The sequence below is a fragment of the Haplochromis burtoni genome, unplaced genomic scaffold, assembly GCF_018398535.1.
Source record: "Haplochromis burtoni strain Fernald_Lab_line unplaced genomic scaffold, NCSU_Asbu1 Contig_468, whole genome shotgun sequence".
NCBI classification, from domain to species: domain Eukaryota; kingdom Metazoa; phylum Chordata; class Actinopteri; order Cichliformes; family Cichlidae; genus Haplochromis; species Haplochromis burtoni.
The window spans coordinates 218777-231638 of record NW_024582829.1 but is presented as its reverse complement, the minus strand read 5'-3'; the positions used below and the strand labels follow the sequence as shown (position 1 = coordinate 231638).

General features: G+C 39.6%; 2 protein-coding genes across 7 annotated transcripts in view; one reads left to right on the top strand and one right to left on the bottom strand.

Moving 5' to 3' along the window:
• slc44a5b (solute carrier family 44 member 5b) overlaps positions 1-5921 on the top strand; it is a 43489-nt gene extending 37568 nt beyond the window's left edge. For 3 of the 4 annotated variants that reach the window (XM_042213682.1, XM_042213680.1, XM_005946503.3), the window contains 2 exons: positions 1259-1343; positions 1588-2882. In XM_042213682.1, coding sequence (XP_042069616.1) covers positions 1259-1343; positions 1588-1703 — 201 coding nt within the window. In that variant the 3' untranslated portion in view covers positions 1704-2882. Of the gene's footprint in view, positions 1-1258; positions 1344-1587; positions 2883-2998 lie in introns of those variants that run through there. The other variant, XM_042213681.1, reaches the window with a different exon arrangement.
• Positions 5849-11901, bottom strand: LOC102309812 (LIM/homeobox protein Lhx8). Of its 3 annotated transcripts, none has more exons than XM_014341418.2 (9): positions 11674-11901; positions 10939-11016; positions 10151-10276; positions 9839-9960; positions 8986-9206; positions 8732-8835; positions 7897-7992; positions 7211-7400; positions 5849-6320 (listed from the first exon to the last, which is right to left on the bottom strand). In XM_014341418.2, the coding sequence occupies exons 1-9, from the start codon at positions 11752-11754 to the stop codon at positions 6244-6246; spliced, it is 1095 nt and encodes a 364-aa protein (XP_014196904.1). In that variant the 5' UTR covers positions 11755-11901; the 3' UTR covers positions 5849-6243. The 3 variants fall into 3 exon arrangements, with proteins under 3 accessions (XP_014196904.1, XP_014196906.1, XP_014196905.1); XM_014341420.2 differs by having other exon boundaries at positions 11177-11898; XM_014341419.2 differs by lacking the exon at positions 10939-11016.
• Between the last annotated feature and the right edge of the window lie 961 nt (positions 11902-12862).

Below are 12862 nucleotides of genomic sequence, written 5' to 3'. Positions count from 1 at the left end.
CATCCTAGTGCAAAGACAAGTGGAAGCAGAAAAAAAACAAGCAAGCATGCTACAAACTTTACCCGAGTCATTTAGACAGCCGTTAGCACAGGATTCTCCTTATGGGGACCTGATGTTTAATATGCTGCTGAGAATATAGCCCAGAAGAAGCTTATAATAGAGCTTTTATTTTGGAAAGAGCCATTTCTCTGTAATAAACTCTCTTTTCCAAAGATGAGGGATTCCTCCATCAGATAGATTTATTATTTTATCCCTTTGTTGTTTCAGCAACATTAAATTTAAAAACTGTATGTTTGAGTTAAAGTATATATTTATAATTTTAATAAATGACAAATTAAAAAGGCACGAACATTTTTTTGTATCAAAAAAATATCGAACCGTGAATTTTGTGTATCGTTGCACCCCTACTATTACCATATAAAGTTATGTTAGATAAGATAAGATAAGATAACTCTTTATTGTCATTGCACAGTCATACATAGTACAGTAGTACAATGAAATTGGAAAAACTGTCCTACGTCGGCACTACATATAACACAACACCACACGATATGACACATCACAACGTAACACACAACACAACACAACACAGTATATTAACTTAGTATAAAAAAGAAGAATAAGTGTATGTGTATTGCACACTGTTATTATTGCACATTAATTATTATTGTTGTTATTATTATTGTTAGTTTGTCTAGTTTAAAGTGAAAATGAGTGACTACTATAAAAATAATGTTAAAGCTGAAAGTCTGTACTTTAGTCACATCGTGATTATTTGATTTAAAATTCTCTTTACAGAGGCACAGTCACGAAACATATATTCATATTCTGACTTGGTCTTTTACACAGAGCACAAAAAAATGATGCAATCTATATTCTTTGTTGTACTTTGTTTCCTTGGTACGGTGGAAAAATCACTTCTTATGTTCAGACTCAACCAGTGCTTCTAAGCAGCGCTCCTCTACTTGTGTTTTGTTTAAATATAGTCGAACCATTATTTTGGCAAATATTCAATAATAAATATTTAACTCTTGGTAATTACATATTTATTCAGAGTTGTTCTGGAAAGCTTCACAGCTGCACAGTTGCAGTTTTTACAGTGCTGCACAAGCTAATTAATTTGCTCTAGGATTTATGACTCAGCGATTTATATTCTTCATAATGTTTTTGCCGTTTGTTGCAATGCAGTGTGCACAATAAAGCTGGAACACAAGACTACAGTTAAAAGTGTAAGACTTTCACCTGTTAACTCTTTCAGACGGTGATATTTGGATCCTACATGATCGCACATGGCTTTTTTAACGTCTATGCTATGTGTGTGGACACATTGTTCCTGTGCTTTTGTGAGTATGCTGTTTCATGTTTAGTTACGGTGCAGAAGCACTTCTGCTGTGGTTAAAAATCGAATGTCAGCAGCTTTGTGTAACTCTTTCTTCCTTTTAATAACTTGAAATAATCGCTGTCTTGCATATCTTCTTGTTTATCATCTCTGCTGAGTCTCTGCTTTCCTTTCTCTTTGTGGCTGCCGCTCTGTGTGCTGTTTGCTCGTCCTGCTCCTCCTGTTCCTTTGCGGGGACCTGGCCTCAGGTGAAGACCTGGAGAGGAATGACGGTTCTTCCTCCAGGCCCTACTACATGTCTCCTGGCCTGCACAAGATCCTGCGCAAAGGAGAGGAGGGTGCCAAAACTTGCGCTGCTTCCTGAGTGATGCATTTTACTAAACTCTTGGCTCTCTGACTCGCTTCTCCATATCTGCCGTGTGCGTGGGGGTCTGGACGCTCGAGAGCAAGTACTGTAGGGCTAAACATTGAAACTGGATGCACCCCGCCCAGCCTGTCAGGGATGACCTGTGCATGAAAGGACATGCTGTTACTTCGGGTCCTCGCAGAAAAGGCATAGGGGACTAAGATAACTGTTCACTTCCTCTCTCGAGCCAACTCAGATACTTGCCTTTTTTCTGCTACACTTTTGTGTTTCTTTGTCATTTTCTCGTCTGTATTCTCTGCTGACCTCTGCCTTACCGAGAGGGTACACGTCAACTCGCAGGATGGATGCACAGGCTGAAAACTAAAAACGAGACAAGCTTTTCTTTCTTTTTTTTTAACCCAAACAAACACGAGGACCGTAAACAATGTACAGATGCCACTTTGACATAAGGCATCACCACGGAAAAAGTGGTGGACTTATGGGGCACCCTCTTGTCGCACTTTGGTCTTCTAATGTAAAATCATGTTTTGTATGCACTTTCACATACAGGAAACGAACCATGTGATTTCTTTCTTCTGTGTAGCATGATTACTTTGCTGGCTGTTGGTGTTTACCATTGGTTTTATAATCACTATATTTATACTAACACAAGCACACAGATCCAAAAATGGTGTGAACTCTGCACTTAGCAAAACAGGTTTCTCTCATGTTAAATCAGCGTCACATTAAAGTTTTCATTATGCTCATAGATGTACTGTAAACCAGACAGAGGCTTTGTTGGAGGTCAAGACTTCAAAAGACATTTAATGGTTTATGCTTAAAGAAAAAAAGATGTGAACCGAGCCTGAGCGTTTTCAGGAAACTTTTGAATGCAGCCACTAGTTTATGTGCCTAGATGTGAAAAAACAAAAATAAAAAAATGTTCCTCTTATTCTGTTTTAGACCTAACACCAGGAACCTTTGCGATACAGTTTATAAAAGGATGTCAAAGCCATTTTTGGTAAATTTTTTTATTGGATGGTTCAGATGTTGTGCTGTTTTAATACTAAGTATAATACACACATCTGTCTGGAGGTTATTCAGTGTTCTTTTTGTATAGGAGAATTTTTTTATCAATGAATCCAATGAAAATGTGAATCTTTGTTTTCGAATAAACATAAATGGTTGAACTACTGACCCGTGCATTTCCAGAGGCGTTCATTTTTTACAATCGAGGTGATCACAGGTTAAATTTTGATGTGCTGCATGATTCTCTCGCCATTGGTTTTTAACATGCTGCTGCTGCCTCGTAGTGTGGGACCTGGAGGTGAACGACGGCGCTCCAGCCCGGCCCTACCGCATGAGCAAAACACTGAGGAAGATCCTCCACAAGAAGAACAGAAGGAAGTAGCAGGAAGGAGAAAGAATAAAGGTTAACACCAAAGCATGGTACAAGCCCACGTGGCATATGGGAATAAACACTTTGCCATATTTAATGGAAGTGTACACAAGTTGAAGCTGTACACTATAAGAGACAACTTGTAGCTAAGCAACATGAATAATTAGATTCACCCACACATAGTAATTTATGGACTCAGTGATAGCTATGAATATTTTTATATGTGTCTATGTAAAGGAAATGTGTGTATTTGTGTACATTTTACTGCCACATACACAACAATGCAACAGATTTGTTTTGAGTGCGTCTCAGCTTTGGGTTCATGTAGTTGCCAATTTTCACCACTTGGTGGTGCCAGTCGTTACCAGATGACCTGTACACTGTACCTGAGTTGCTCACATTGAGAAAAATATTCACCACTCATTGCTCACTGTTTTTATGTTTAATTGCCAAGTACATGATGGCACAGCAGTTCAGATTACTTCAGTCTCAAGTGTGTTTTGCTTTGAGTTTCTGAATATTGAAGTATACGTGCTTTGGACATCTTTATCAACATTCTTAAAGGGATATTTAACAGCAAGAGATGTCTAACAGGTCTGGTTTATTAGCTGTGGGGGAAGCAGAATGACATTATGTGTTTGTGTGCAGCAGAAAATGCAGAACCTCCGGATTGTGCATGTGTTTTGATGAGGGCTTGTGTATCAGTGACAATGCACTGAAACCAGTGACAGGTATAAAAGTGTTAAAGTGATCATCTTTGAAAGTTACCTCATTAATGTTAGAGTCCATTCTTACTGGATTTAAAGGCTTCCATCACAGGACGATGACGGCGGTCACTTTGAATAGACGTCACCGACGGCCTTAAGTGATTGTGGATTTCCAAAATAATCCGAGTGCCCTTGGACGCTTCCTGTAACCACGCCTACAGTTAGGGCTGTCATGGTATCGTGTTTTCACTGCATGGTTATGGTGGTCAGACTAATCCAAATAAAGATAAAAATCATCATCTCTGTACAGACCATTGAAAAGCAAATAATGCTGTCAGTTTAAGTCGTCTTTAATATTGTTGTTTTTGTGTGTTTTGTTCCTATTTTTATGACACTAACCACCAGTCCAGGAGGTGGAAAGAGAGCCTGTACCCACAACTGTGCAAATGGAAATATAAATTAATTGATAGTGAAAATACAACCATGTGACCTGATGAACAGCAAATCCACAAGGCTTAATGTCCGAGTTTTAACTCATTGCTGGATTATTTGTGACATAATCATATGTGTATTATTGAAACAGTATCGATATGTATTTTTTAATATATGATGGCTGTTGTCGGTAATGATGCCTCACACAACCCCTGCTTCTCTACTGACCATTTTTATCTTTGATAAGTTTAAGAAACATAATTAGGTCCCATTATGTGGCAAACGTGTGCATGTAACACGTCTGTGGGGCAGAACCAAACCAACAGTAGAGGAGCTGCTTTAAAGATGCTGGATTGGTTTTAATAAGTCTTTTAAGTTCACACTAAGAATATTTGAGTCTTGTGTTAATAACCTTAAACAATAACAAAGTTTGTTATTGGAGTAACAGTGTTAAGTGTTTTTGCTACTATGTGTCCTGTTCTTGCATGGTTGTTTGTAACACTAGTGAGTCGCTCGTGTCAAAGCTGCCGTTGGATGGATTTATTAGGTTGGTGAGCCACAGATGAAGCCGATTCCTGTCTGGGAAGAAAAAGATTTAGAGGATTTTGGGAGATCAGTTTGTGGTTTCAAATTTCCCTCAGGCATCGACGTTGGCGAGAGCGGCTCTGTGTGTCAGCCCTGTGATGGACTGGCAACCTGCCCAGGGTGTGCACCACCTCCCTCACACTTGTGTTTTACTGCCATCAACCTTTTACTAGGTTGTGCTTTTTTCAGAGTAGATTCACGCACCGCTTAAAAAGATGTTCTTTAGATCTTTCAGACGTGACTCATGTTTGTGTCTCTGCGGCGTGCTTGTCAAAGCTGAGAACCTGCCCTCATGGTGCCTCTGAGTGACAACACTGCCAGGCTGCCTCACACACCTCCCGCCCCTGTTTGAGCTGAGCACGCTGGGACATGTAACATTAAAAAAAAAAAGGAAAAAAGAAAAACAACTCCTTGTGTATCTGAAAGAAAGAAGAGAAATGATGCATGTAGAGCACAGTGGGGCGTATTACGCATGCAGCAGGTTGTTTTCTTTGGTCTTTTTCTTCTTCTTTCTTTTCTCCACACAAAATAACTACCATACTCCCATCGGAGTTCGATATCTTTTTGTGTATGTAACTCAGGTTCAGTTTCACTCCAGGTAGTGTGACTTCGTAAGATCTGATAAGTGAAGTAAAAGTGTTTTTATATGCCTTCTCCTCCCTCCTGTGTCTGGAAATTGGATTCTTTTGGTCAACCACAGTCAGCAAGTAGACACAAGTTAAACGTCGCTCTCGGTATAACGCGAGACAGTTTTCTAACCACAAGCTCTTAAAAGTCACTCTGAAGATGCTCGAACCTGTCGTAAACAGAAACACTTCAGTTTTATCTGTATGTCTGCAATTAAAAGTTTCAGGTGTTTGTGTCTAATCAACACATATGTTGCCTGTGTGTAAGTTTGATATTGTTGTGTTTTAATAATGTTTGCTTTCATCAATGAATCGTTTTTTCTATTTCCTAATTTGTAAACATGCCGAGCCGTGAACGCAGCACGGCCTCAGCTCTCGTGTGTCAAAGCTTTTCAATGACTCCTCCCGGGTTTGTGAAATTAGACATTTATTCTCAAAAGAGACGACACATACAATAAATTAAATTGCAACACTGCTATTCAGTTCATCTTCATGTGGAGTCGACTTTTGTGGGGCTGGTGGCTTTCACTAAGAGTAGCACAATCAGACTTTGTCACCAACAAACAGACAACAAACAAATATAAATATATGACGTCGTGTGTGACGTGCACCGAAGCGTTGCCATGATACATCAGTACATTTAGGGCTGTAAATTATAATGATCCAGAATTTGCTTAACAAACAATATTACAGCAGATTTTATGGTTCACAAAAACTTTAAATTATATTTACCACACGTATCAGATACTGCTGCTAATAATGGAAAAACATTGGTCAGCTGTGTGTGAGTGTAAGGGAGAGAGGGCAGCTCAGGCGTTAGACACAGGCAGCGAGGTCATGGCGTGGGCTGGCAGCAGCGGTTGAAACAAGGATGGAGGCGAGTGTACTGCAGACACAGAGCAGAGTGAGAATATTGATCCAGGTCAGTTTTCCACAAATTGTATTCAAATATGTAACAGACGACAGCACAGTTATGTATTTGCATTGTGATTTGATTGGATGTTTCCTCGTTGCGCTCCTGACAGGGTCAAATATTACATCTCCACAAGGTTTCGAACAGCTGCTCCCTGATTTTCTCATCACAGCGGACGGAGCCGCACGTTTGCTTTGTCACAGATTTTATGCCAAATGCCCTTCTGGATGCAACGCTCCCACTTATCCAGATCTGGGACCCTAACCCCCCCTCCTACACACACACCCCTCCCTCCCTGGCTGGGTTTGTGTCTCCTCCTACTATCAAACAGGGAGGGTGAAATGCTACACCAAAGGCAACAACAACAAAAAACATAAGGTTGATTATCTGCTATCTGACGACAAAACTTCCCAATCTCATCGTGTGCGGCGTGGCTGCCAGATCATTTTTTATTACCTGCGTCATTTCATTTGTCATCCTATAGTCTAGTGACGTCATCTACCACTCCTCTAACTTTGATGTTATTTTACTGAGACAAAATCTTAAGCAGGATAACGTTTTTCTTTCTTCGTCTGGATTTATTCTAGTCGTTTCTACTGATTGTCTAGTTTTCTGGGTCAAAGTAAAGCAGGAGATGGAATAAAATGCTGGTTGTAATATTTAAAGTTCCTGGATTTAAAATCATCTTTATTTCAGAATAATTGTGTTTGGAATTTAAGATATTTGTCCATTTATCCTAAATGCAAATGTTCAATGGGGGCAATTAAAATAAAATAAATATATATCGTTTAGAAATAAGAGAATGAAAAATTCTATTTAATTTAATTACAGTCATGGAAATGTATGAAAAGTCTCGTGCTCACTGTCTATGAAGGAGTGGAGTGCTGAGAGCATCGACCCCTCTGGACCTCCGTAGGCGGTGTACTGCAGCTCCTCGGGGGTCGGGGTGGGCTGGGACAGGTGGCTGGGCTGCAGTGAGGTCATGGGGGTGCTGGAGGTGTGGTTGGGGCTCACGTGCTTCTTGTGGCGTGCTCGACAGTTCTGGAACCAGACCTGAGTTAACGGGACAAGCGCCTTTAGCAGGACTGCATTTGAAAGTCCAAGATAGAAGCGCGTCACTGTTTTAGCTCATGTTTCATCAGCCAAAACAGATATGATTTTTTACAGAGTTACAGTCAAGGAGTCATCTTTTGTCCTGTGAGTAAAGCCGCTGTCACTGTCTTGTAGTTTTTGGACAGTCAGCAACAGTCAGAACAGATAAAGGTGTCTTATCTAAAAGGGTTAAACTCTAGAAGCTGCATTACAAATCTGCTTAAAGTATCTCAGGCTTCAGTTAAAGCTTCAGAAAGCATTTTTGTCTTTACAGGTTGAACTGTTTGGTTATTTAGGAGTTTGTTTGGGAACATACGTCGTCCGGATAGTGCAGTAATTACACACAATATACATTATATACACCACATGATATATATTGAAATCCAATAAGAACAAATGTCATAACAGATGATATATCCATCATCCGTTTTGTCTTCATGCACCGATCTTTACTGACCTGAATGACTCTTCGACTGAGGCCTGTCTGCTCTGCTAGTTTCTGCAGTGTTTGGGCGTCTGGGTTGTTGTCCTGAGCAAACTGAGCCTGCATCACCTGCATGTGCACAAAATAACACAAAGGTTTACTATGTGGTCCCGTGGGAGGGAAATCCATGATTCATCTGAACACGAGTAACTGTGAGGAGATCTGAGAGCTGCCTTTTAAAGTCTGCCAGAGAGGGTTTAATTCACACAGACAGATAATTCTAATAAAATCATGGAACGTATAAGCATTTTGGGATATTCTGCATAAATCTAAACCATTTATTACATTTTAATTCAATAACAAAACTAGAATGGGAATTGCTGAAATAATGTGCATTATAAATATTATTGCGAAGAGAAGACAAACTGCACACGGTCCAATTTAAAAAACAGATTTCTTATTTTTTTTTTCTTCTCTAGTAATTCTGTCCTCTGTGTCATTCAGACTAAATGTATTAAATATCTTGTATCATGTCATCTCTGACGGTCAGACACAATGACGCATCTTATCCACCTGTGAAAATAATATCAGGACATTTTTTCCTCTTGAATCCTTTGATATTTTTATTTTTTGACACATAGAAGTGAATTTCCACAATTTAAAAAGTATATGTATACTATGTAAAAAAAAAAAAAAAAAGGAAAAAGAATTTTTGAAAGAATTCCAAAAAAATCATTTAAGGGCCAGAAATTCAGCGTTTGTTTGTTTTCTTTTTTATACATTAATTCATTTTTTTACCTAAACACAATCTACTTATTTTGTCTTTGTTTTTTCTTATGTGATGAATGAAGAAGAGGAGGAGTTGAACCTGCAGCTGGTCAGCAGTGAAGCTGGTCCGAGCTCTCTTGGAGGGTTTGGGCTGGTTGATCTCCTGTTCGGTGGGCACAGCTCCTTCCATGTTAACGCTGTTTCCTGCAGCGAAATATATTAATATGTTAAAATGAGACATGATGCCGTTTCCGGTGGCTTCATTGATGATTCATAAATTTCAAACCGATATTTCAAAAACAGAGAGAGCAAATTATTCGCGGTCATTTTGGTGGGGTGAGACTTCGGCCTCACCCTTTTCCACCGCCCGCTTGAGGTTGTCCAACATGCAGTCGTAGTGAACCCTGCAAAGCACTTTTCCCTCCACCAGGGCGAACTCCTCCCCGGTGGACAGCTGCCTCTTGCAGGAGAAACAGGCGAAGCAGGCCAGATGATAGACGTTGCCCTTCGCCCGGCGGACCCAGTCTGTGGAGTGGATGTTCCGCCCGCAGCACGCGCACCAAGTGCCGTATCTCCTGCAGGTGAAGGTCAAAGGAGACAGCCTGATGGTATTTAAAGGATAATAACAGTTTAAATTCCTATAATGATTCCTGCTATTTATGCGTGTAGTTGCACAAAATAATGATCTCACAGTCTAAACAACAACAGGAACGGTGAAAAAACCCACCTGACGTCGATTTAGGCCCCGGTACATGAAATATAAGATGGACCTTTGCCCTGGACCTGGCACACAATTTGTTCCAATTATCCAAACATACGGGAAAAAAATCCTCTAAGTCGTTTTATTAATTTTTATTTATGTCACTATGAAGTTCGTCGACTCACAGAAATTAATGTAAGAAATAATAATGCATTTAATGGTCATTTATTAATTTTATATACATGATATTTGAATAAAATCGGAAACAAATCTCAGGTCCGACTACAGTGTATATTATTATTATTGTTACAATGAAAGCACAGTAATAAAAGCTTAATGAAACAGGACTCAGTGTTCGATATATCTAATTTCTCAAATGCATTACTTGTAGTATTTTTTTTTAACAGATCGGATTTCATGGGTATTTCCTTTAACGAAAACAGACCCAAACTTATGTTATCGTTGAATCTGCGCTGATAAGCATCTTTAGCAGGGCGATATACTCACCGAAAGTAATCCAGTTTGCAGAAAACCTCTTTTTCTTTGATGTAGCAACTTGTGTGGCTGCCAAGTGAAGTCTGGCACACGCTGCAGGAGAGACAGCGCACATGCCAGCACAAGTCGTTAACCTAAAGCAAAAATATGATGATTTGGCAAAAGTCACTCGGTGAATAAAAGAAGAAAGGGGAGGGGAAAGAAAAGCAGTTTAGAGCCAAACAGCAGAGGGGAGAAAAAACGTATTCTAGTGTTAAATAGGCAGGAAAAACAATGCATGCAAAATAAATAAATAAAATAAAAATACAAAATGACAGGATTTACCTTTAATAAATATTTATCAACTATTTCCTCGTTGCAGCTCGCACACACAGTTCTGCCCAACAGAGGCGCAGAGGACATCGCCTGCAGGGACGACGCTTCTTCATCCAAAACTTCCACCGGTGCGCCCTGAGGAGATCAGACCTGCGGTTAGAAAATTACGCACAGGAACGCATCCACTCCTAACCTGCAGTACAGCATGAGCTGGTACGCACTGTCACCACCAATAAACAACGTGATTGATAGTCTGAAAAAACCCCACAAGAAACTGTCTCTTAAAAATTTACCATTTTTCCCGAATTTCTGTATTTATTTGTTTTAACTGTTAAATCTCGGTCCAGTCACGCCTATCCTTGTCTCCTGGCCACCTGCTGAGTTAGTAATTAAAGTAAAAGGAAAAAACATTAAAAAAAAAACACTGAAAGCAAAGTTAAGAATCTCAAAATAGCGAAATCACACGACAGAATAAAATAGGTAAAGCCATAAGGGTCACAGTTTGACCAACGCGAGAACAAAAAGCTTTAAAGTCCAAATCCAAAAAGAAAAAGTCAAAAAGATAGAAAAGTCTGAATAAAGAATAAAGTGTCTTGCGTTTTTATTCCTTTTAGATGCCAATTAGTGACAAATCCATGAGAAATACATGTCATCTTTCACTAAAAGTTGTCATTTTGTCTGTCCACAGACACAAAAAACCAAAATATAATAAATAAAACAACTTTAAAAATTAAAAACAACGTGCTCGTTTTTGAGAATAAACCAAATTGTGGCTGCACCGTTTCCTTCCCGCCTACCATTATGTCTCTCCTGTCTTCAGTGCATTTGCCCAGCAGCTCTTCGTCTCCTTTGCAATCTTCACACATGACGAGAAGCTACGGCGAGAAGAGGATGCTGGTTTGTCAGACTGTCGCAGCTGCCTTAAATGCCCCCTGCTCCTTCCCATAAATATCATGCCTTTCACTTTTCACCATGACAACGCCGGCGATTAAACCAAAATGACATTTAAAGAAGAGAAGGATAGTCATTACTTACAAAAACAGACAACACTTGAACTAATACTCATCCCGTGTCCATTATGTTCTTGAGCTCTGAATTTGTGATTCAGCCGCTGCTCGCGGGCGCGCGCGTGCGCGAGCTGCGGTTAAACCAACCAACACGCCAATTTCACGCGTCAATCAGAAAAGCAGCGCGAGGTCTGAAGGAAAAGGGGATTGATTTATTTAATAACAGCAATTAAAAAGGCTAAGTTCGCCACAAACGTCTACCCCGGGCAACCAAAAGGTGAAGAGGTCTCATTAACTACTTGAGTTTTAATTGCAGAATTCAGGGAGGGCTCATTTTCTTTGACATTTCTTCAAATTGTAAAAATACTGAGCCGCAGCGTGTGAAGGCCGGCTTTAATGACAGACCGAAGCCCACTCTCATTTAATTGGCAAAGCAATTTCGACTAATATTTAATCTCTGATACTGACTCACGGCTCAACCTGCTGATCGCGAGTGTACAAGCTACACGCCCGCCCTTCACTCACCTCGTCGTTGGACACCAGAGATCCGTTTTCCTTCTCCTTAGCGATGCGACACTCTACTTTTACCTCACTTTTCCAGCGCATGTCTGCGTCCAGCCTGGAAAAGTCGTCCCACTTTCAAAGCGAAGGAAATAAAAAATAAAAAAATCTAACCGCTATCCTTTCCTTCTCCTCCAGGGTTCCTGTGCTTGTGTCAGTCAGTCTGCCCCGAGCTGTTTCCAGAGGGCGTTTCATAACTCCTACTTTCTCCTCGGTGTTGGTCGCGCCTCCCCTTTGGAAATAAGCTTTTGCGGTTTGAATGCAACTTTTGAGAGGAGCAAAAGTCTGGCGCAGTGAGATTGTTATAGATATTTTCAAATGAGCGCTTGATTGAAAAAATCCGCATGTTTAAGTTTTACTTCATGATTTCTTTGAATGATATGCAAGTGGTTCAAAAATATTTCAAAGTGTTTAAATATTGCATGTAGTTCACAACTTGTTTGACAGCAGGTTGTATTTCTGCTCCTTCAGAAAGGCCTGCTGAAGCTCCTCTTGCTCCTAAAAATAAAACAGGTGTAATTACGAGGCAAATTATAATAGCATGGTAGAATTTACACAAGCTACAAGAAAGTGAAAAGCAAGTGGATGGAAAGATGCTCTATTAAAAAAATTAATTGTTTAATATTTTTTAAGGCCTTAAGGAAGAACTTAAAGGTAAATTCAGACCACAGATCCTGTGGCTGCAGGCTTTACAAACATGTTTACAGTGGATTTAAGAAAAGTAATCTGATCTCCTCCAGGGTGGATGTAGCCGTGAATATAAAGACCTTCAAATCAGCAAGGTGCAACATGCAACACTGAGGTGCAGTAGCAATAATAATAAACTAAATGGAGATCCAGTAATATAAACTATATACTATTTACTAATGTTCTTAGAAAGAAAGATGGGAAAGATGTAATCCCTACATAAAAGGTGCAAGTGGGTGAATTTTACTGCTATTAAGACTCAATCAATCTCTTTATTTTCTAATTTTTACAATATTATTATATTATATTATCCTGTGTGAATATTTATTCTGCCACAAGTAATTACTTCTTGAGCTTTGTGCCATCTGAGCAGAAGGCCAAAAACACTTCAATCTCATAGTTTGTGCTCAGTGAAAGTTCCTGTTAGTTTACAGTTTGAGAACCTTTAAATGTGGTCGTTTATTTT